Genomic DNA, 23,817 nt, shown 5'->3' with positions numbered 1-23,817 from the left:
ATCTGATTTGGGATTTCTGATTTTTAAATGAAATAGAAAGGGAAACTTTGACTGACCTGAGACGAGGTTTTTTAAAATAAATATAATTAGATATTAGATTAGACACATATTCGTTCAAGAATAGAAGTTTAAATTTATTAGATATTGGTGAGTTAAATTCCTGAAGGCTGTTAGCCTTGGATGCAGAGACTAGTTTTGATGAATATCCTTGAAGAAACTTCTCTCTCTGTCAGCAAGAAAATTAGAATGAAAAGGAATAAACAAGGTAACCCCATAAGAGTACCAGAAGATAAGTAATGTAGCAATGGGAGCAGAAACAATTTTGAAACAGGGTCACTATGACTTCAAGATAATAACAACTGCTGCTTCGCAAGTCAGATAAGAGGGAAGCTACCCCCAACATTGTTAGCTTTGTCACAGAGTCGACAGAGTGATGCTGCTGGAAAAGCACAGCAGGTCAGGCAGCATCCGAGGAGCAGAAGAATCGACATTTTGGGCATAAGCCCTTCATCAGGAATCCTGATAAAACATTGATTCTCCTGCTCCTTGGGCGCTGCCTGATCTGCTGCACTTTTCCAGCATCACACTCTCTACTCTGATCTCCAGCATCTGCAGTCCTTACTTTCTCCTAGCTTTGTCACAGAATTATAGTATTAGCTTTAACTATGTATAACTTTATATTAGAGCTGATATTACAAATATTATAAAAATTTTTAGAAATTAGCATCCTTTTTAATGTTCTGTACTAAGATCAGCCAAGAAAATGAATTGCATGACCAAATTTGAAAAGTAATAAGCAAGTATGCGATGCAGCTGACAAATGTCCAGGAAGGGCAATAATAATCTATGTTAGAATGTGGTCAATAATCATAACAGAGCTGAAAATGTGTTGCTGGAAAAGTGCAGCAGGTCAAGGAACAGGAGAATCGATGTTTCGGGCATAAGCCCTTCTTCAGGAATGAGGAAAGTGTGTCCAGCAGGCTAAGATAAAAGGTAGGGAGGAGGGACTTGGGGGAGGGGTGTTGGAAATGCGATAGGTGGAAGGAGGTCAAGTTGAGGGTGATAGGCCGGAGTGGGGTGGGGGCGGAGAGGTCAGGAAGAAGATTGCAGGTTAGGAAGGCGGTGCTGAGTTCAAGGGATTTGACTGAGACAAGGTGGGGGGGGAGGGGAAATGAGGAAACTGGAGAAATCGGAGTTCATCCCTTGTGGTTGGAGGGTTCCTAGGCGGAAGATGAGGCGCTATTCCTCCAACCGTCATGTTGCTATGGTCTGGTGATGGAGGAGTCCAAGGACCTGCATGTCCTTGGTGGAGTGGGAGGGGGAGTTCAAGTGTTGAGCTACGGGGAGGTTGGGTTGGTTGGTCCGGGTGTCCCAGAGGTGTTCTCTGAAACGTTCCGCAATAATCATAACAGCCCAAGGACAGCAGATAGGAGGTCTGGCAAACATCGCAAGCTGGTGGGAGGCCCAAAGGTTGAACATTAAGATGTCCATCATTGATTGCGTATTCACAGAATTGGATGTGTAGGTTACTGGGGATGTGGATGTTGCATTTAACCATTGTAATGTAGTATGTATAAATATCCTGTACTTTATTGTGACTGACTTCCAATCTTCAGCCTTAGTTAAGAAGGTAACTCTTAAACACAGAAAAGCCAGATACAGAGCTCCCTCTGGTCTCTCCCACGCTTTTGGTAAAGGAGATCAATAAAGATTGATTTGCACTAGTGAAACCGGGACTGACTCATCTTTAAAATGCCCCTCCAACAACAGGAATCTGAAAATACAGATGCTGCAAACATTTAGGTCCCAGAGCTGGAGATGGAGGAATTGCAGCTTGATTCCAGTCAAGATGGTGAAGTTGCAAACTGTAGGAGAACCCCAACTCTCAGAGCTTATGACTTGCATGTCTTCCTCTTGATATTCGTTTCTTGCAAAGAAAGACACTTCATTCATCATGTGCCACTTATGAGACCTGGCTGAAATTCTGCCCAGTCCATTATCCCACCAACCCAGCAGTTCAGAGACTAAAATTATGTTTAGCTTTCCTGATGCATCTTCAAGATCACAATATGTGTAATAAATGAGCCCTGTAAATGATTCCTTCCCTCCTCGCCCCACCACTCATAAGGTTTAGCAACTTGAGGACCTCTGCTGCGCTCTCTATGGCAGATGAAATATTCAGATACTTGCATAGTCACATCCTCGTTGACAGGGGAATCACCAGCAAGTTAAAGTGGTATATGAAAGTATTGCCTTGACTGACTATCATTGTGCACATTTTTGTATATAGAGTTACATTTCCATACAACCTCATTCTGTCACAGACCAGGCTTGGCTTTACCTTGAAGAACTTCCAATCTATCCCAATTTTTATGTTCTTCAGATCAGGACTTCCAATATTATGGAAGTTTACTGGAGGTTGTTGAAGACCTAAAAGAGGAATGGGAATATGACACCAATTTATATTACACCTGCTCTGCGACAGTCACTAAGAGTATTATCGATTTGAAAGTAACATTTGCATTTGGACCAGGCAGGTGAAACAAAACAATCTTGGAACACCAGACGACATTTGTAACTTCTCTACAAATAGAATTAGCCAGTTTTATAATGCGTCTCGTTAAAAGTGTATAATGTTTTGAGAAAGTTAATGTCACTTATTTTGCAGTCTGGGAAATCATTTAAAAGAGTTTTCTCGCAGATCATTCCAACAGATTTGAGCTTTCCTTGGCACTGGCAGAGATTTTCAAAACATTACATTTCTACATCTTGTAAATTTGTAGCATTATTTAACCTATTTTTAAAACCAATTTCACGTGCCAGATGAAAAGCAATAAAATCTAAAGCAAACATTCAGTTAACTTGACCGCGAAAATACACAGAGGCACGAAAGGTGACTCCAACTCAAGCCAGAGTATTTTTTGAAGCTGTGAAGGGAGATGGTGGAAATAAATTTAACATTACTTTATTCTGTCAGCCTGGAATTTGAATCACCAACAGCCAAGAAATGAAACATGCGCACTTTTCTCAGAGTGTTGCTTACACTGTCAAGTACAGGCACCAACTCTCGAGTTTCTCATTCTTCAGCAGTATGCATTTGTGCAATAGTGTGCAAATGAGCCTTCATGATCTCCTCTGGCTTCAAAACATACACGCAAAAAGCCTTTATTTCTTCATACCAGAAAAATGGCAATGCAGAAGGTCTGAATCTGTTTTACAAATTGTTCATTAAACTGTAGGCTGGAATTTTACATAATTTTTCCAAAACAGCTGGAAGTACCTTTAAAATGTACAGAAACAAACAACAGGTTGCTCATATGTTACTATACTGTAACGGTGCTACTTCTACACACTCATTACCCAATCTCTTCTGGGAAGGGCACAGAAAGAAGAAAAAATTTCCTTAGTTTAGTTTGAGAAAAAATTCTGAAAAATTCAGCTTTGACTGCTAAGGGCAGTTAGGCCTGTTCCAGGAAACAATCGTAACCAAGGTACACATATTAATGCAAAACCTCCCATCATACTGAGGCTACACATTAGTTCCTTTCTAAACATTAGCAGCAAATCCCATTGACTACATGTTCCAGCCATCTATTCCAGATGTTTGTAACTTTTGAAGGAGGAGAATGTTTCAACATCAATATATCTTTTGCTCCCTTGTCCTTTCCAGTTTGCTTAACATAAATAGCCATCTTGGGACTATGATCATTTCCTTGCTTTAAAAACTTAAAATCAGATCCCTTCAGTGTAGAAGAAGGAAATTTAGATAAGTGTACATTTCTCTAAAATATGAAACACCATGTCTCTAAGTTAACTAAGGTCTACTTAAAGTCAGTTACCCAAGTCAAATGACCTCCCTTATTAGGCTCCCATCCTGGAAGATATAATGATCATCTCCTCCACAGAAAAGATCAATGCTTTTGATAAAAAATATTACAATTGTACTAGCTGCATCTTTCTCAAATGTAAAATAACCTCATTCTCTGTTCATTGAATCATAATTATTGATGCCAACAATTATTCAAGACCTATATATGTAAAAATTGCTGCCAATATATTACAAAACGTACCATATGGATAATCAGGATCTGGACCTGCCAGAATTGCATAAGATATAGCTGCATCTTTTACAGATGTACAAATTGGACCTGCCAATACAAACAAGTGTTATTCAGAATATTCAGTTTTGTTGAATACAAAATTAAACAGCTCATTTCTACTAACTCCGGAGACGAATGAATAAAATGAATAAGAGTGGAGTTTCAGCTATTTTGTTACAATTTTCTGCACCGTTATCATACATGAGGGATCGGTTAGCTCAGTTGGTTGGACAGAGTGATCTCAACAATATGGTTTCAATTCCTGCACCAACTGATGTTACCATGAAGGATTCTCCTTCTCCACCTCTCCCCTCCTGAGCCTCAGTGACTGTCAGATTGAACCACCACCAATTATAACCCTTTCTAATGAGAGATTAACCCCTTTAACATGTAGAAAAGATCCCCAGCTTTCTTTTGGGAAACAAAGTTAGATAAACTGGAAAGCGATTCGATTGAATATTGCGGTTTTACACAGTAGTTTCTTCTGATGGACAGGCTGTACATGTATTTGGAAAGGCAAGGACTGATTAGGGAAATCATATCTCACAAACTTGATTGAGTTTTTTGAAGAAGTAACAAAGAGGATTCATGAGGGCAGAGCGGTAGATGTAATCTATATGGACTTCAGTAAGGCATTCAACAAGGTTCCCCATGGGAGACTGATTAGCAAGGTTAGATCTCATGGAATACAGGGAGAACTTGCCATTTGGATACAGAACTGGGTCAAAGGTAGAAAACAGAGGGTGGTGGTGGAGGGTTGTTTTTCAGACTGGAGGCCTGTGACCAGTGGAGTGCCACAAGGATCGGTGCTGGGTCCACTATTTTTCATCATTTATATAAATGATTTGGATGTGAGCATTGGAGGTATAGTTAGTAAGTTTGCAGATGACACCAAAATTGGAGGTGTAGTGGACAGTGAAGAGGGTTACCTCAGATTACAATAGGATCTTGATCAGATGAGCCAATGGGGCTGAGAAGTGGCAGATGGAGTTTAATTTAGATAAATGTGAGGTGCTACATTTTGGGAAAGCAAATCTTAGCAAGACTTATACATTTAATAGTAAGGTCCTAGGGAGTGTTGCTGAACAAAGAGACCTTGGAGTGCAGGTTCATAGCTCCTTGAAAGTGGAGTCGCAGGTAGATTGGGTAGTGAAGAAGGCGTTTGGTATGCTTTCCTTAATTGGTCAGAGCATTGAGTACAGGAGTTGGGAGGTCATGTTGCGGCTGTACAGGACATTGGTTAGGCCACTGTTGGAATACTGCGTGCAATTCTGGTCTCCTTCCTATTGGAAAGATGTTGTGAAACTTGAAAGGGTTCAGAAAAGACTTACAAGGACGTTGCCAGGGTTGGAGGATTTGAGCTATAGGGAGAGGTTGAATCGGCTAGGGCTGTTTTCCCTGGAGCGTATAGAGGTTTACAAAATCATGAGGGGCATGGATAGGGTAAATAGGCAAAGTCTTTTCCCTGGGTTGGAGGAGTCCAGAACTAGAGGACATAGGTTTAGGGTGAGAGGGGAAAGATATAAAAGGGACCCAAGGGGCAACTTTTTCACCCAGAGGGTGTTACGTGTATGGAATGAGCTGCCAGAGGAAGTGGTGGAGGCTGGTACAATTGCAACATTTAAGAGGCATCTGGATAGGTATATGAATAGGAAGAGTTTGGAGGGATATGGGTAAGGTGCTGGCAGGTGGGACAAATTGGGTTGGGATATCTGGTCAGCATGGACATGTTGGACCGAAGGGTCTATTTCCATGCTGTACATCTTTATGACTCTATGACTCAAGTGAATTTATATATGATAGACCAGGTAAATCTTGCATTATCATTTTTGTATTGTATTAGGAATCTGGAAGCACAACATCACTTAAATTCTTTGAAAACTTAGACCCTATTTAGCACTCAAAGCAGTAAACTCAAACTACGATCGGTATTTATAGAATGCATTGATTTTTAAAGACATTATTTCGTGGAATACTGGCATCAATGTAAAACACAGCATTTGTTGCCCATCCATCAAGATTTGCCATCTTGAACCATTACAGTCCATCTGGTGTAGGTACACACACAGTGCTATTACAAAGAAATTTGCAGGATTTTGAACAAACAAGGAACAAAATACAGTGCTAAGTCAGGACAGGTGGTGACTTGAAGGGAACTTGCAGGTGGTTGGGCTCCCATACATCTGCTGCCCTTGGGCTTCTAGGTGGTAGAGGTTGCTGATTTGGGAGGTGTTATTGAAGGCGGCTTGGCAAGTTTACTCAGCTTTTTATATACATTACATATATCGCTTGCAGATCCATAAAGTGGGACAGGAAATTGTGTATGTCACTTCATGAAGCACAGCAAAATCTTGTCTTACCCAAACTGACAGTAGAGTAGGAAAGAGGATATGACCCAATGGTGCTGATTCGACCAAAGGTAACTGAAAGAAATAGAGACAAACAAGTTAACAGACTTTGTGTCTAGCAATAATTAAACTGACAAATATCCAGACCATGTGACATCAGATGTTCCTGAGCCAAAGTCCATAATTTTCTGACCATTTACACATAGTACACGTGCCCAAAATTATATTGTGCAAGGAGCCTTACTGGGAGGACAATGTAAGAAATGATCCTTTTACAGCCAATTTTTATAGCCGTGGAGTGAATGGCCTGAATTTTAGCACAATGAGAGAGTGGGAGAGATGGGCTACAGCTGTGAGTAAGGAAACCAGAAAAAAGGCCTCTCAAACACTCTGAACAATGTGGTAGGTTTCACTTTCACAGTCTGCTTGACCAACAGCCTGGGAGGTCAGTCAGTCAAGACATTGGCTTACAGACCTAAAGAATGAGAGATTAGGGTAATTGGGGGAGTGGCAGACCGAACTCCAGGAAAAGTGGAGCTAGATCTTGGCAGCACGTTCTTCCGAGTTCAAAGGGACTTACGTTAGCACCTTCACATCTTTTAAACATCTGTTTTCCAAAATCCAGTTGCATGTGGTTAAAAACAGAACGATTATTAAAACGACAGCACTCCCACCATCACATTTAATAGAGCAACCTGCTTCCCACAATTTGAATTGGGAATGAGCTGGTACTAGGTGGGTTGCTTCCTGTACATTTTTGCATTTTTATCCTATGACATTAACCGAAATCACTTGTTCTAGAGAATTATTATTCAACAGACTACGAGGTAATTTCACCTGACCTAGTTCTACAGCAAAGCAGACATAATTCGTCCAAGTATTTTAGGGTCTGCAGTTTTTACCGTCAGACTTTAACCTGCAACATAGATGTCAATTATCTGAGTCATCTCCACAAAGGAACTCTGATCTAAACTGGCAAGTAAATGCACAAAAACCTACAAGTAAGCAGATGTCAGGCTCAACACTGGTTCTCAAACACTGCAAAAAACTTCGCTTCGCAAAAATGTTTATCAAAATAAAACTACCTTTCAACCCCACCACACCACAGAATGCTGCTGGAATTCTTATAGACCCTCCTCCATCGCTCCCAATCGCCAATGGGCAAAGACCTTTAAGGAAAATGTTATTACAGGTTAAATCCACTGTTAAAAATTATAGTCTAAAATTATAACAGAACACCAGCAATAAATAATTTATTTATTTACACAGTCTTTTCCTTCTAGATAACTGATTTTAATTCAGGATATTCAGACAAGGACTTCTAATAGTTCAGCAATTACACGGTCAAGTAGTTAAGCTACAGTGTCACAAAGTTGGTTCCTTTTTTCTAAAAGCTGTTCCTTTTCTCAAGGATACTGTCTTCTTGGTTTTTTTCAGAGGAGTCGTAAATGCTCCCAGTGCCGATTAGACTGATTTGGTACAGAGATTAAAGGGTATTGAGAGGCCTTTTTGTTTATATGTAATCAGATGAGACTTCAGGCCAAAGAAGTCAAGTTTTAGAAGTGACCTGTATAATGAAAAGGGGAGTGGTCAGCTCTCTAGCTGAGCAGTTCAGTCCAGAAGTAGTTGGGAGCTCAACAGAGAGCAATGTGAAAACGCTCTCTTTCCTCCTGCTCTTCTAACTTCAAACTATAAGCATTTGTTCCATTTATACTGTTTTTCAAAAGGGTGATTGATGGGACAGTTGTTTATATTTGGAACAGCATAATCAAATCTAGTTTGGATAGACTGAGTTCTGTAGGGGTTCTTTATTCTGTCCTTCATGTTTCATTGTGTAATTTTGTGAGTAAATCTTTGTCTGTTTTAAAAGCTGGTAGTCAACCTAGCTAGCTCACTCCAGGTAATTTTCACTGTACACTTACTGAACCAAATTGCAAACTTATGATCTGGGCTGCCTGCTTAAGAATGTTTTAAGTGGTCTGGCCTAGTCCATAACAACAGACTAGACAAATCTCAGGTTTGTCCTGTACATGGTGAACTAGTTTATCTGGATGGTGATGGAATGCTCCAAATAATTTTAAGACTTGTTAATTATAAAAGGTGAAAGTTCAGCCAAGGTCGCTGCTCTTAATTGCCATTAGCTAATGCATTCTGGAATATCAGGTTAGTGCAGAATTGGGTTGGTTACACACCTACAACCTTTGACAAGTATTGTCACTTGCTAAGAATTGGACAGCACCCAGCATAAATAGTTGCAAAGTCATCAGGAAGACAGAGGAGGAACAATAAAGTACACATTTGGATTTCAAGCAATTCTTCACTGCAACCAAACTGAACTGGAGGGGTGACAGTACCTTTACATGTGTCGGCATGTATTTTGCCGTTTTCTAAAAACATTAATCTTCTGGAAACTATGAAATACTACACATCTTTATTCTGGCTCCTTCTCATCTGTACTAGCTATAGATAACTGAACAATCCACAAATTTTCCAGGAGCTCCATGTGTTCTGGATAACCCGGGTACCTGAATTTATGGCAGTCACCATGAAGTAAGGCCACTTGCCACTGATGAAGAAAGTTGCATTGAAAGATTAGGAGATCCAGGGATGTAATGATCAACTTTCTTAATGCAGAATGGACTGGACTATAGTTCAATGAATTTTCCAATGTGGAACTGCAAATGATGTCAACAAGCTGCCCAAACAGCAAATCACATGAAAAGAAAATTCTTTCAGCATTCTCCCAGAATTCCAACTCGGAAATGGAAAGCACCAAAATCAAATCACATTTACAAAGTAAAATCATTGGAACACACACATGGGGTAAAGGAATAAGTTGAAATATCATGAATGATTTTTTAACATGTAATTTTTAAAAAATTTAGTAATTAATCATAGTGGAGTCATTTAACAGCATCCCGCAAAAATAAAATGATGCTCTGTGCCAAATCAGGTGCTGAACAATAGTTGTCACCCAGATCAACATCAAAGACACAGTTGCACTTCATTGGACAAAGCATAACTTTTGTTTGGGGGAAATGTTCTAATGGTGATTCAAGATTTGAAAGAACAGGTTCTAACCAGATTAGCTCATTTCATTAATTGCTGGTACTTGTTGGGTTTTGAGGGGTTGTGACTCTCACATGACAACTGCAGGATTTCTACTTCATTATATATCTGTAGTAAATCCTGAAGTTAGTCTCAGTGCCAAAGGGAGAATGCCAGCAGCTTGTAGTCAAAAAGTCCATAGAACTTCCAGGCCATTATATTTACTTAGCTTCCTTTAAATGCAGATGTAAACAGCTCATTACCTCTACAACTAGCTCTGTGAACTCTTCCTTCAATATAAACAGATGTTACTATCAGAAAACATAATTATTTCTACATTCTTCAGTAAGTGGTTTTCAAAAAACAAGATTCATTTTACAACCTGATACCAGACAGTTAGAGGAACAGGTAAAGTCACCATAGTCCCAGTCGACAATGAGGCTGCTCTCTCATTAGAGAGAGATGACTGGTGGTGTTTAGCCTGAGGATCACCACACATCAGGAAGGGCAGAAGTCGAGAAGGCAGGAGCTACATGGCATCTCAGCTAGTACAGGAATTGAACCCATGCTGTTGATGTCATTCTCCACTGCAAAATGGCCATCCAGCCAATGGAGCTAATCTACCCTCTGCCAGACAGTGCCATATTCTTGAAAGATTTAAATTCTTACCAGATGCTACAGCTGCTCCTGAACCGCTGGAGCTCCCTCCAGTAAAACAGCGAAGATTGTAAGGATTTCTGGGAACGCCATGGAATCTGTAATGACAGGAGAGTTTGCCATAAAATGCTTCCCAGTAGCAGACCACTTTAATGTGCAATCCCATTTTCTCACAAATACACTCTTTGCTAGGTTTCATGCTGTTATCTTCCAATACAGATCTTCCTAATTCTACAAAACTGCTGATTTAGAATGTATTAAAAGCAGAAAGTGCTGGGGAAACTCAGCAGTTCTGGCTGAAGCTATGGACAAGAGAAACACAGTTAATACCGCAAGTCCAATATGACTGCCAAATTTTATCGACACTTCATGTTTTCATTTTAGGCTTCAAACATTACAGGTTGTGCTCTTATCATCATGCAGATATAGATCTCATTGCAGTACTAGTTCTTGTCCCTATTTTGTTCTGTCATGTCCATATACCCGTATGACAAAAAGGAAATATTCAAATGTTTATCCACTTTCTACTTAAACACTGCTGTGGATTGAGAATCCACTCCTGCTTTGATTTGCTAACTGACTGATTTGAAGGTTCAGATATATCAAGGGCTGCAAAGGCACTGAAAGCACCAAGGAGTCAGTCATGCTGGAACAAGCCGCTAGAAATGCCTTCACAGGTCTCCGCAAATCGATCTGCAGGGACCCACTTGGACAGTTTGCCTAACACTTAAACTGGTTATTTACATATTTATTATTGAGGGTTTCTCCTAGAAACCAGGGAGGAGCACATCTCTGCAAATCAAAAGGCATATTAAAACATGTCAATCATTCCCAACCTTACCACACTAACAGCATCGCTAACCTCTTACCAACTTCTAGAGGGGTTTATTCCTACGAGTGAAGGGAATGTGGGAGGGGTGAACAGTACTTGGGGGGGCGGAGGGGAAGAGAAGGGGACTTTTCAGTGTATTGCAGAACAGGGGAGCAGCAACAAAATTAAATCTTGGAAACACTTGTACTTGTTTAACAACTGACTTCAGATGCAAAGCTGCTATTTGAAATGGCCTATCAAGCCATTTGACTGGTAAAAGACTCAATAAAGGAATGAAATCTGATGAACCATTGGATGGTGACCTAGGCAATGGAAATGATAAATTCAGCCCTGTTGACCTGCAAATTTCTCCTAACTAACCATTTGGGAGGATTAGTGCTGAAACTGAGAGTTATCATACAGTCTGACCAAGCAACATTCCGACATCATAATCTCCAGCTGCATCATCAACAATTATTCTTCCATAAGTTCAGAAGTGGGAACTTCCACTGATGATTGCAGAATATTCAGTATCATTTGCAACTTCTCAGATACTGAAGCAATCCTTGTCCAAGTGCAGCAAGACCTGGACAATATACAGGTTTGGGCTGACAAGATAAGCACGTTGTGTCACACAAGCACCAGGTAATGAGACAAGAGAGGGTGTAACCAATGCCTCTTGACATTCAAATGACATTACCATTACTTAATCCCCCATTATCAACATCTTTGGGGTTATCATTAATCAGAAATTCAACTTGACTAGCCATATACACATTGTGGCTACAAGGACAAGTCAGAGGCTAAGAATCTTGCAGCAGGTAACTCACTGCCTGACTCCCTAAAGCTTGTCTACCGTCTACAAGGCACAAGTGAAGAATGTGATAGAATACTCCCCACTTGCCTGGATGGGTTCAGCTCCAACAATATTTAAGAAGTTTGTCACTATCCAGGACAAAGCAGCCGGTTTGATTGGCACCACATCCACCTGCTCTACCACAGTAGCAACAGTATGTACTATCTACAAGATGCACTGCAGAAATTCATCATGGTTTCTTAGGCAAGACCTTCCAAACACATGACTTCTGCTATCTGGAAGAAAAAGTGCAGCAGATACATGGGAGCACCAGCACCTGCAAGTCCCCTCACAGTGACACATCTTTCCAATTTGGAAATACAATTGCCATTCATTCAGTGTCACTGGATCAAAATCAGTGAGCTCCCTCCCTAACACTATCATGATTGCACCCATCCTAAAGCAGCAGTTCAAGAAGATAGCCCATCACTACCTTCTGAAGGTCAGCAGGGGACGGACAATAGATACAAGCCTAGCTGGTGACACTCACATCCCGTGAATTAATTTTTAAAAAGTTATTGAAGTCTGCAGAGGGATACAGCTAGATTATGAGACTGGGCAAAAACATGGTGAGAAGAATTTCACGTTAGAAAATGGGAGGTTATGCAACATGACAGGAAAATAAGAGGAGCTGAATAGTATGTAAATGGGTAAAGACTGCAAAACAAAAAAGCTATGTTGAAGATGGATTTGGGGAACTTGTGTATGAATCACAAAAAGCTACCATCCAAGTTCAGTAGGTAATAGGAAGGTAAATAGAATGTTGGCCTTTATTTCAAAAGGAATGGAATATACAACTACGACACAAGGCACTAGTCAGACCTCAGTTAGAATACAGTGAACATCTTAGTTCCTTTATCTCAGGAAAGGCATACTGACATTAGAGGCAGTCCAGAGAAGGTTGACTGGGCTGATCCCAGGTATGAGGGATTTTCTGATGAGGAGAGGTGAAGTAGGTTGGGCCTGTACTCACTGGAGTTTAGAAGAATGAGAGGAGAGCTTACTGAAAAATACAAGACTCTTAAGAGGCTTTACAAGGTAGATGTGGAGAGATTGTTTCACAATGGGAAACAGTCTTGGATCAGAGAGCACATCTCAGAGTAAGGAGTTGCCCAGTTAAGACAGAGAAGAAAAGGATTATTTTCTCTCAGAGGATGGTGAATCTATGAAATTCTTTAGTGCAGAGGGCTGTCAAGGTTGAGTCGTTAAGTTATCAAGGCTCAGATTAACAGATTTTTAAACAGCAAGGAATCAAGGGTTATGGGGATGAGGCAGGAAAGTGGAGTTAAGATTAGCCATGATCTCATTGAAAGGAGGAACAGACTTGTTGGGCTGAAAAGCCAACTTCAGCCCCCAAGTCTGACGGAATTATGGCCTAACTGAAGACGAAACACACGTAGCCATGTTTTTAGTCACAACAAAGGGCCAGGGCTTCAGCAGAATTACACTGCACCTCGAGCTCTCCATACTGACCCTGTTGATTGATTGATGCAAATAAGTTCCTGCTGACAGGATAGACAGGGGTGTAATTTAAAATGCAGTCAGTAACTTATAGCACAATTTCACTGCCGACAAAAAGATCAGCCATCTTATCTACAGATCTTCATTCAAGTTACTTACAAACAAAACTCAAATAATCCACAAAACTTGAAAATGTTATCGCGAGTTTTGAAAAGATTTGTAGCTCATGTTGAGGTTTGGATGCAGGTTTTGGATGAACCTTCGTCTGGAAGGTTCACTTCCAAACGTTCCATCACCCTACTAGGTAACATCTTCAGTGGGCCTCAGGCGAAGCACTGCTCAAAATTCCTGCTTTCTATCTTCGGGCTTCTTTGGGTTGGTGATGTCATTTCCTGTGGTGAAGTCACTTCCTGTTCCTTTTCTCAGGGGTTAGTAGATGGGGTCTAACTCAATGTGTTTGTTGATAGATCTATCAATAAACATATTGAGTTAGACCCCATCTACCACCCCGAGAAAAGGAAGTGACGTCACCACAGGAAATGACATCACCAACCCAAAGAAACTCAAAGATATAAACAGAAAGCAGGAATTTTGAGCCTGAGGCCCACTGAAGATGTTACCTAGTAGAATGATGAAACGTCTGGAATTGAAAATGTTATTTTCTATCAAAAAAAGTAAAAATGTCACCATGCTCGAGTCATTAGTACAAGGCAGTTTTTTTTTAAACTGTAGTCACTTTATAATATGCTCAAAAGTGTCAGTAAAATTGCATTATACTTTTTGGTAAAATACAGCAGCCATGATTTCAGCTGCCCTGGCCTAAACCACTGGAATTTCCCACCTAATCTTCTGAAGTTCTTTTTCATCTTTTAAAATATACTCCTTTGATGAAGCTTTTGATCATCTGCCCTGGCCTGCCTTCTTGTAATGTGCATTGAGACACTTTATCACGTTCTATATATGTGAGTGATTAGTGTTTTTGATGATTCCGGACATTATAGCATATGGCCCATAGGAAACAAAATTATAAAATAATCTGCCTTTTCCATATGGAGTTAAAACCAATAAAGATAGAAGTTAAGGATATCATTGCTTCACCTGTTAACGTTGCAGCCAGTGACACCTAACCCAAGCTCATGCATATTGGATACACCAATAATAATTGCTCCAGACTCCCGTAACTTTCTTGTGATTGTAGCATCCTCAGTTTCTCGCTCTTCACCAAGAAAAAGAGTTCCTACTCGATGATGAAATGGAACCTATGTAGACATAAATAATGTGAGCAAAGAACTTTCTTTAGTAAAAAGAGCTCCTCTTGTTATTCAGCTATAGCAAACACATTAAGATTGTGATTGCACTGGAGCTTTGAATATAAGAGTCAACAGGTAACAACGAGCATCCAAAATCTCCTTTAAATTTAAAAAGCAAAATGATCTATAGCAATTCCCAAATGGCTCCATTGTACAGTACAGAAAAGTGAAACACTTGGATGGTTACTTGTACTATATCTGGAATCAAATCCAGATCTCCAACCACGAACATGTATGGTTTATTCACTAATGTTGATTTGGCTTCAACAAAATGAACTTCCAAAGAAATGACCCACTGCACAATAATCAAATTTGTTTAATAACTAAATTCATTAAACATGACAAAGTCATAGAGATGTACAGCACGGAAACAGACCCTTCGGTCCAACTCGTCCATGCTGACCAGGTATCCCAACCCAATCTAGTCCCATCTGCCAGCACCTGGCCCATATCCCTCCAAACTCTCCCTATTCATATACCCATTCAGATGCCTTTTAAAATTTCACTCATTCACTAGTTACATGTCCTTATATAGATCAGTTAGTTCACAAGCAATAAAGCTTCAGGACAGTATTGTAGTCTGCCAAGTATGACACAAAAACATCGACTCAGAAACATCGCTTGTCTGCAAATATTCTGAGCAAACCCAAGCAACACAGATTCACCACTTGATTTTTCAGGCAGTGCAACAACTCAAGAAGACAATGATCTTTGGACTCAGGGTGGAAAAAATGGAGGGTGATGAAGAGGCAGCAGGGGTTGGGAAGAGCATGGTGACTATTTAGCCAAATTATTACAAATTATATATAGCATGGTAAAATGCCGCACACGTTTACAAGGCCACTTGATTTCTCTTACTATGCAGTCTCCGACTTGCATTACAGTGTAGCACTTCTGTAAAGAGCAATTTTATCAATAATTGAAAGGCAAAACCCTACAAATTATACACATTGTCGTGCTTTTTGCTAGCCAAGTATCTTCTCAAATATGATAAAAGACACTAATCTTCACATTCTCCGACAATAAAAAAAATCACAATTTTGAAATTAAAAATGGGAAAAAAAAACAACATTCTTGGAGGTATCATGACAATCATGATCTCTGAAGTAACAAAAGCCAGCCCTCTGGTAGCTGGGGGTGTCATGTCAAAACCTTTAATGGCAATATATATTTAAGAAAACAACATAGCCTAACATTACAGCTTTTAGTTTGATTTTAATTGACCTGAAGTTTTGCAATAACATGCGAAGTTCGTGCTGTTCCACCATCTTGCAAGGCCAACCTCAGTGACCTCAATACCTCTATAATAAAGCAGCCTCTTAACCTCTGGTTGCAAATTGAACCTAGAACAGTCCTTCCGCCCCTAAATCCTCTTAAATTACAGGAATGAGTTCTCTTGTGAGATGTTTCATTCACTTCAAACAAGACCCTGAAATGCCATGAAACAAAAAAATTGACTGCTAAATATCTCATCCTTTGGAAATAATTTTCCATATCATAAACTCAACACGGAATAAATATGTTCTTGTAGTTTTGCTTTTCTCCCTTCATGCACATCCAAATGCCTGTTAATTTCCTACAAAAATCTAAAAGTGTCAGCAACACAAGAACTATTAAAGTTTAAGGAGAAGTCCTGCCATAATCATTTTAAAGCAACTACAAATGAACAATTACTGCAATATTGAAAGCACCTCTCTCAGTCTGAGAGCAAATGGAAATGAAATACTAAATTTGCCACTAGACAAAGAACACACTGCCAAAATATAAAACGCAGACCTAAACGAAAAACAAAATAGTTTTTCAATATATAATTAAAGGCTTTCTAGACAGTCAGATTAAGAATTTAACTTAATTTGTTCTGATATTTTAAATTATTCAGGATCAAAAATAACAAAATCACTTCATGACAGTGCAAATTCTGAACAGGAGGCATCAAACTGAGTCATTATGTACATGGATCGTACACATCAAAATCAGTGGATCAGAAACAAACAGAGATCATGCAAAGGTCAGTGGACTCAGTATTTGAGGCACATCTAAATTAAGCGTCAACATTTAAAAACAACTCCATAAGGCTTAGGCATAATAAATAAAGAATTTTCATAGTGACAGAAATTAAAGAAAGAGGTCTTTTAATCTCCTGGTGCTTGTGCCGGTGCTGACAGTGTATTCTACGATCCCATTCCCTAGATCATGTCACAGTTCTTCTTTTCAGCTATACGCCCCACTCCCATTTAAATATTATTATTGTCTCTGCCTCAATAGCCAATTTATTCACTGACTCTTTTAGTATTATCAGTTTCAGTCTCCTTGGACTGCTTCTTGCCAATTTTGTCTAAACCCCAATTCTGAGCTCAGTTTCAAAAAATTGGGAATCCAAAAGTGACAACGATAAGATGTTGGCCACAAGTTGGCCCGGTGTCCAAGGAAGGAGAAAAGCCGTTTTTGGCCACAGTCAGGCTTTGACCTCAACAGAAAGCTCTTTCAAAAGCTAATGATGGCATTACCAATAACTATGCATGATTTCCCAACATCTAACTTACGAACACTCATATTTACAAACGCAATCCCCTACAGTGGTGTATTATGAACATGTGAGCATTTCTATGTACTTATGACCGTCTATTTAATATTGTCCTGCACTGTGTTCTGACTTGTGCACAAATCAACTGGGGAACGGATTTAAGAATGGAGACTGTTTCCAACCCATTATTGTGCCTGTTATTAGCCACCTGGCACAGCAGTGACTGATACCAGTCATGTCCCCATGGTTCACCCCATCTGACTTGCTGCATCTCTTAATCTACTCATACTCAAAAACTTACTGCTGTTCCCAGCTCTGCAGGCGACACCTAATCTATTTTTGTTCATGTCAAAATATTTGTTCATGTCAAATTGTCATTTCATTTCCTCAAGGATCACCCTCTTATACCATTTGCATTTTCTTCCTGACCCCCTCCCCCACCCCAAAATTTCCCCTAACCTGCTTCCAAATATTTTCAGGAAGAAAATCTTCTGCCCTTACCTGTTCTGGACCACATGTGACTCCAAATCTGCAGCAGTGTGACTGACTCTTGCCCTTCAAATGCCTGCTCAGTGTTATCAAACAGCTAGAGAGAATTAACACTGGGTATCCCTATACATGGGTGGCATTAGTTTAAGCAGGCAGCTAACCAAAGATAAGAAGGCAACAAATGGTGGAATTGCAGCAACATGCATATCCCATGAACAAGTGAAATAAAGTCTTCCTTCCTTTACATCAGCTGTGCTTTACTTGGTAGCACCCTCACCTCCGAGCCAAAAAGGCTATGTATTCAAATCCCATTCTAGGACATGAGCACAAAATTACAGGCATCCTGGTGCAGTATTGAGGAAGTGCTGTACTATTAGAGCTGCTATCTTTGAAAGGAGACATCAAACTGATGTCAGCTCCATCTGCTCTCTTGAGCAGATGTAAAAGATCAGATGGTACTACTCAGAAGATTAACAGCGTGTCCTGGCCAATATTTATCCTTCAATCAAAAAGCTCAGAAGGATTTTCTGGTCTGAATCAAAATGCTATTTGTGCTTGCCATACACAAACAGACTACTACATTTTCTACATTACAGAGACTAAAGTTTAAAAAAAAAATGCTTAATCAACCACAAAACACTTCGGCACATCCTGTGATTGTGAAAGACACTGCATAAATGAATGGTTGTCTTTCCTGTCTCACTCTTATTATAAACAGCATCTTATTCTCATGCATCTTTAATGTAGTCAATTCCTTTCCTTAAACTTACAAGCCATAAGGGTGGGAATCAGATGTAATAATACAAAAAAGAAGCAAATTTCAGAAAAGGACTGAGAAGAACAGATCATGTGATAGCGAGTAAGGCATCAATAAGGTCCAGATTGGTTTTACAGTGCATAAACGCACAGACTATGATAAATAAAATTGGTAAGCTGCAGACACAGGTAGACATGAAGGATATAATGTCACGGCGGTAATGGAAATCTGGCTCAAAAAGAAAAGTTTAGGATTGGATATTATATAGCCCTGGAAAGGATGTGCTCAGGAAAAGTAGGGAGCAAAAGAAAGGATGGGTTGCACCTTTAATTAAGGGCAATATTACAAGTCTGGAGAGAGGATAAAATTAAGGACTCAATCTATTTGGTTAGATAAAAGAGGTACCATTACATTACTAACTGTATTCGATAGGCAACAATTAGTAAGGAATATAAAGGGACAAATTTGCAACAAAATTACAGGGAAATGCAAACACCATAGATTTTTGGCCATCAGGGAGTTTAATTATCCTAATTTATATTGAAAAAGCACCAGCCTACAGGGCAGAGAAGAGAAAGAGTTTCCAAAGTGTAAAGGTTCAAGAAGGCAGCTCGCCACACCTTCTCAAGGGATGGGCAACCAATTCTGGCCTAGGTAGCAATGCCTACATCCCATGAATTAAATTAATAAAAAAAAACTTCAGTTATGTTGATAGATTGGAGAAGTTGGAGCTTCTTGAAGAGGAGATGAGGACATTTTGTAGAGGTGTTCACAAGTCATGATCTGTTTAGACAAAAGGAGAAAGGGAGAAATTCTTTCCGTTAGCTGAAGAGTAAGAGCACACCGACTTAATTTAGTGGCATAAGAACCAAAGAAAACATGCCAGCGGTCAGGATCTGACATGCACAGCTGGAGAATGTGATCCACTCATGACTTTGAAACAAAAATTGGATAAGTAACTCAATGGAGAAGGGAAACTGTAGGAATACAGGAAATGGCAGGGGAGTGGGACTGGCTGAACTGATTTTACAAATATAGGCAAACAAGACTGATTAGCCTTTTTCCGTGAGAAGGCCACAATCAATCTTCTCAAATAGTATTATACTCACTACTTTTATTTCCTCCTTCAAGCAGACAGGAATTCCATCCAGTGGAGACAGAGGCTCATTAGCTTGATATCGAGCAGTGGAGGCTTCAGCCATCTACACATAGGAACAGAAAGTCTGTGTTGAAATGTAGCAGCATACTTGGGCTGACATAATCTTATTTCATTTCAAACATTTTTTCTGGCATTGCCAATTTCAGTGACGCATCAGACAAGAATTGGTGCTAAACAAAGATCAAAAGTCCATGACACTGAAGCAGAAGTAGGCCATTCAGTCCATCGTATCTGCTCCACCATTCAATGAGATCATGGTCTAAAAATCCACAAATCCATGCTCATTCCTTGTCGCCATAACCTTTGATTTCCTTAACGATTAAAAACCTACATTTTCTCACCGTTGAATACACTTGACAGCTTTCTGCAGTGAAGGCCTCCACAGAATCACTAACCTCAGAAATGAAATTCCTCTTTTTCTGCTTTAAATGGGTGACCCCTTAATCTGTGATTTTGCCTTCTGGTCTTAGATTCTCCCACAAGTGAATCAACCTCTTCTAATAAGTCCCCTAAGCATCTTATATGTTTTATGCTTCTAAACTCCAGTGAGTAGAAGCCAAACCTACTAAACTCCCCTCATAAGAAAATACCTTCATATCTCAAATTAATGTCATGAACCTTCTCTGGATTGCCTCTGATGCCAGCATATTTTTCCTTTAGGTAAGGGGACCAGAACTATTCAGTTTTCCAGATGCAAGCTAACTAGTGCTGTGCATAGTTTTAGCAAGACGTCCCTACTTATATACTGTATTCCATTCCCTTAGAAATGAAGGCCAACAGTCTATCTGCCTTCCCTGTTACCTGCCGATTTTAGATGCTAGCCTTTTGTGATTCATGCGTGAGGACTCCCTAATCCCTCTGTGCTGTAGCTTTCAGGCATCAGTAACTTTTCCACTTATTACGTATTCATTATTCTCCATTATCAAAAATGTATTCACATAGATAAAATGGTAACATGAAGGATATAGTGAAAACTAAATGTAATAGGATCCACCGACGGGGGAAGGATGGTGCTGCACCAAAGGTGGGTAAGCACAGAGTGAACAGATTAGAGAAAGTGGATAGCTCCATAGAAATAAGTTGCTGGGAGAGTAAATCAGAAAGAAACGTCCATTAAAAGATCACCATGACACAGCTTAGCATTCAATTGCACAGTGTCTGTTTATGCAATGTTTCCCTCTGACTGTTGGATTGGTTTCTAGTATTTTCATTTACATTCATTAATTATGTAATACTGTACATCAGATATCGACCTGCTGTACATTGTGCATTTGCTTTTAACTAATATCTCAGGCAATTGTTTTTGTTACTACCATTTGAAAGTACAGCAGGTATTGTTCTCAGGAATGTGTGAGGTAGAACAGTGTGTGATCTGTAGAATTTGCTACAGTATTTATCCTTGCAGTGAAGTACGAGAGAAAGCTCTTTATTTCTCTCGGAATTATTCTTCTTCTGGCTTTAAAAGGTATACCATTGTACAGCTTTTGGCAAGCTTACAAGTAGCATATTAGATGAATTCCTGACTGTGCACTGAAAAATTAGAGTTGCTGCTAAATTCTTACAAGACTTGTTCTTTTCAGTCAAGTTAGATGTAATTCTTTTCTGCAGCCAATCTATTACTTATCTGTTTCAAAATAACTGTTAGTACAGGCCCCATTAAGTGATCATTGTAGAAATTTGCCACTCTATCCCAACCAACAATTGCAATCAAGTATGTTCTGTGAAGTATACACAGATTAGCTTTACACTCCCACAAATTTAAAACCAACTCCAAAATCGATTTTGCCCATCTCTTACCCCAACAATAAAAAAACAATAGCATTTCTGAGAGTCGAGAGGGGTGCCAATTCCAGTGAGCATGTAAAATGATGAACTGTGTACCTACATTTCCTGAGTTTTTTCCATTTGGAACACCAAATTATTAAATTACCCACCCTGTTCTAAAACCATATTTTTTTTTAAAGAAATGGAGTACAGAGTGAAAAATGAAAGAACACAAAAGTTGTATGTGGAGAGGAGAATGGGTGATTAGTGGATGTACAGCACCTGCAATAATTTAAAGCAAAATATAACTGAGACACAGATTCAATTCCTAACTGTGCTATATTAAAGGATAAGAAGAGATTGCTACAATCAGCACCTCTTTCTTAGTGAGAATAGCCATTAGAAAGAGCACTTTTAGGCTTGTTCTGGCTTAGGTGGTGTGTTATTCTATCAATGTCAGTCTTTTGCCAATCTTGCCAACCATGATCGGTTGGACTTATAAATTTAACAAACATTTCAAACAAGGCTTATGCAAAATTTTCACATCTATGAAAACTCCGCTAGCAGGAACCAAGTGAGAAGCAGAAGACAGAGATAAGGAAAGAAATCCTGGACACAGAAAGAATAGTGCAGGGACTGAAGAATGAAGAGAAATTCAGATGTGCAGTGAACAATGCAAGAGAAATTTGCAGACAAGACATATAGCGATCATTTTGATCCATTAATTCTTCAATGAAAATGTGTTCCAGATGCCCAGATTTTTGCATCAACAGTATTACATGTGTGTACTGCAACAATAATTGAGTAAAATGGTTAAAATCAAGATGCTAAGTTGTTTAATAAAATGAAAGAAAAATGCTTCAGAGTACCAATATTTAAAGTAAAACCAAAGAGATAGAAAGCTCAACAGGTACAACAGAATTGTTGGGGAGAGAAAGAGATATCCTCCAGACTCGCATAGGTTCTCTAGCACTTTCAGTTTTTACTACTACATTTTTATCCATATCACTCAAAAAGTCCATCACACAGTCTAGCCATTAAAATCTCCTGAGTAAACATTGAAGGTTCCATAGTGGATGTAAGAAGGATTACTATTATTTTTGATAAATACAGTATGCTACAAACCTTCATTATTAGGTGACCCTCATATTGCACAATAGCACGCAATGGAATAACGGCTTCATCAGCATCTTCTAGAGCACTTATTACATTCGTAGCAACTTGGGTTGGAGTTATCTTACCTGACCTGTATAAATGCAAAACTGAATGGGTTAGAATGGTTTATTTAAACATATTGTTAATGAACAGACCAACTGATTAACTAAGAACAATATCCTAAACATTACAGTCAAATTACTCAACATATTACTTCTTTACCTGATACTAGTAAAAGGAAAGTACATGTTGTTGACAGCGGGGCGTAGCCAACAATGTTTAAAAATATTGTCATGTTGCTAACGGGGTGGAATAAACAGTTTCATCTTCACTACATGGGTGAATGCACTGCATGCCAATAGAATGAAAACTGGAATTTCAGCTGTGCTAGCTTACTATTAGTTTATAAGAGTGTTTTATGTAGTTTATCCATTAGCTGCTGAACTTGAAAGAAAATATCCAAAGATTGGTATTTTATAAAAGTACATAACATACAGATTTCAGTTACAGAATAAAACAAAATCCAGAACACGAAAAGGTTCCTTGACTCAGTGAGCCTGTTTTATGTAATGTTCTACAATGGGCTTCCTCTCCCACACCATCTGTTAATCCCAAACATTTCCTTGAAAGAAAAATCAAAAGTTATTAAATATTGCTTTAATTCTAAATCGCCACAGTTATTAAAACATTTATTTTCAAATCACTCAAGTCTACTTCAATTTCTCAGGACTTGTTCGACAAATCCACTAGCTTGATGGAACAAAAAAAGATTTTTCCAAACTAAGCTGTGAAAAGGTTTTTTCTGGTGGGAGTGGGAAGAGACATTAAGGAAATAATTAAATTGCATTTTACTTTTACATACTTACTTGTATCCTTCCAGAAAGTCAGAGATAGTGTTGAAGTTAAATCCAAGCCTCTCTTCAGTCATACTGCAAATTGTATATATAAAAATGTCACTCAGCAAATTAAAATCAACTTATACTAAAAAAAAATTAGAACTTTTAAATACCCTGACAGATCCTTTTGACAATTGTTTCTGACAGGTATGTTGATAGCTACAATGAGTTTGACAGTACGGTATGTTATGAAATTGCTGGAAGTAGACAAATAAAAAGGGCACATCACCCCCACCAAACGGTGTCCTGGAAACAGATTCAAGGGGTACCAAATGAATCCACAAAGGTCAAACCTGCTCTTACCAAGTTTAATCTGTACAAGGTTAACACAATTCCACTTCAAGAGAGACAGTCAATCATTAAAATGGATAGCGACATCCTAAGATATGCATGTGTGAAATCCAAACCTGCCAAAATGGGAGTTTCTTGGGAGTGGGACTTATAACCATTGGCCATTTCTACCATTATGGTGATAATCTAGA

General features: G+C 39.1%; 1 protein-coding gene across 1 annotated transcript in view; it reads right to left on the bottom strand.

Annotated features, from left to right (window-relative positions):
• LOC140486312 (uncharacterized) overlaps positions 1 to 23,817 on the bottom strand; it is a 51,203-nt gene that overhangs the window by 11,868 nt on the left and 15,518 nt on the right. The window contains exons 5-13 of the mRNA XM_072585281.1: positions 23,306 to 23,368; positions 22,410 to 22,530; positions 19,471 to 19,563; positions 14,380 to 14,540; positions 10,166 to 10,251; positions 7,534 to 7,617; positions 6,461 to 6,523; positions 4,071 to 4,148; positions 2,342 to 2,430 (exon numbers count right to left, since the gene is read on the bottom strand). Coding sequence (XP_072441382.1) covers positions 2,342 to 2,430; positions 4,071 to 4,148; positions 6,461 to 6,523; positions 7,534 to 7,617; positions 10,166 to 10,251; positions 14,380 to 14,540; positions 19,471 to 19,563; positions 22,410 to 22,530; positions 23,306 to 23,368 — 838 coding nt within the window. The remainder of the gene's footprint in view (positions 1 to 2,341; positions 2,431 to 4,070; positions 4,149 to 6,460; positions 6,524 to 7,533; positions 7,618 to 10,165; positions 10,252 to 14,379; positions 14,541 to 19,470; positions 19,564 to 22,409; positions 22,531 to 23,305; positions 23,369 to 23,817) is intronic.

Source organism: Chiloscyllium punctatum, chromosome 15, assembly GCF_047496795.1.
Source record: "Chiloscyllium punctatum isolate Juve2018m chromosome 15, sChiPun1.3, whole genome shotgun sequence".
NCBI lineage: Eukaryota > Metazoa > Chordata > Chondrichthyes > Orectolobiformes > Hemiscylliidae > Chiloscyllium > Chiloscyllium punctatum.
The sequence above is the reverse complement of the archived record's forward strand: the minus strand, read 5'-3'. Positions and strand labels throughout refer to the sequence as shown.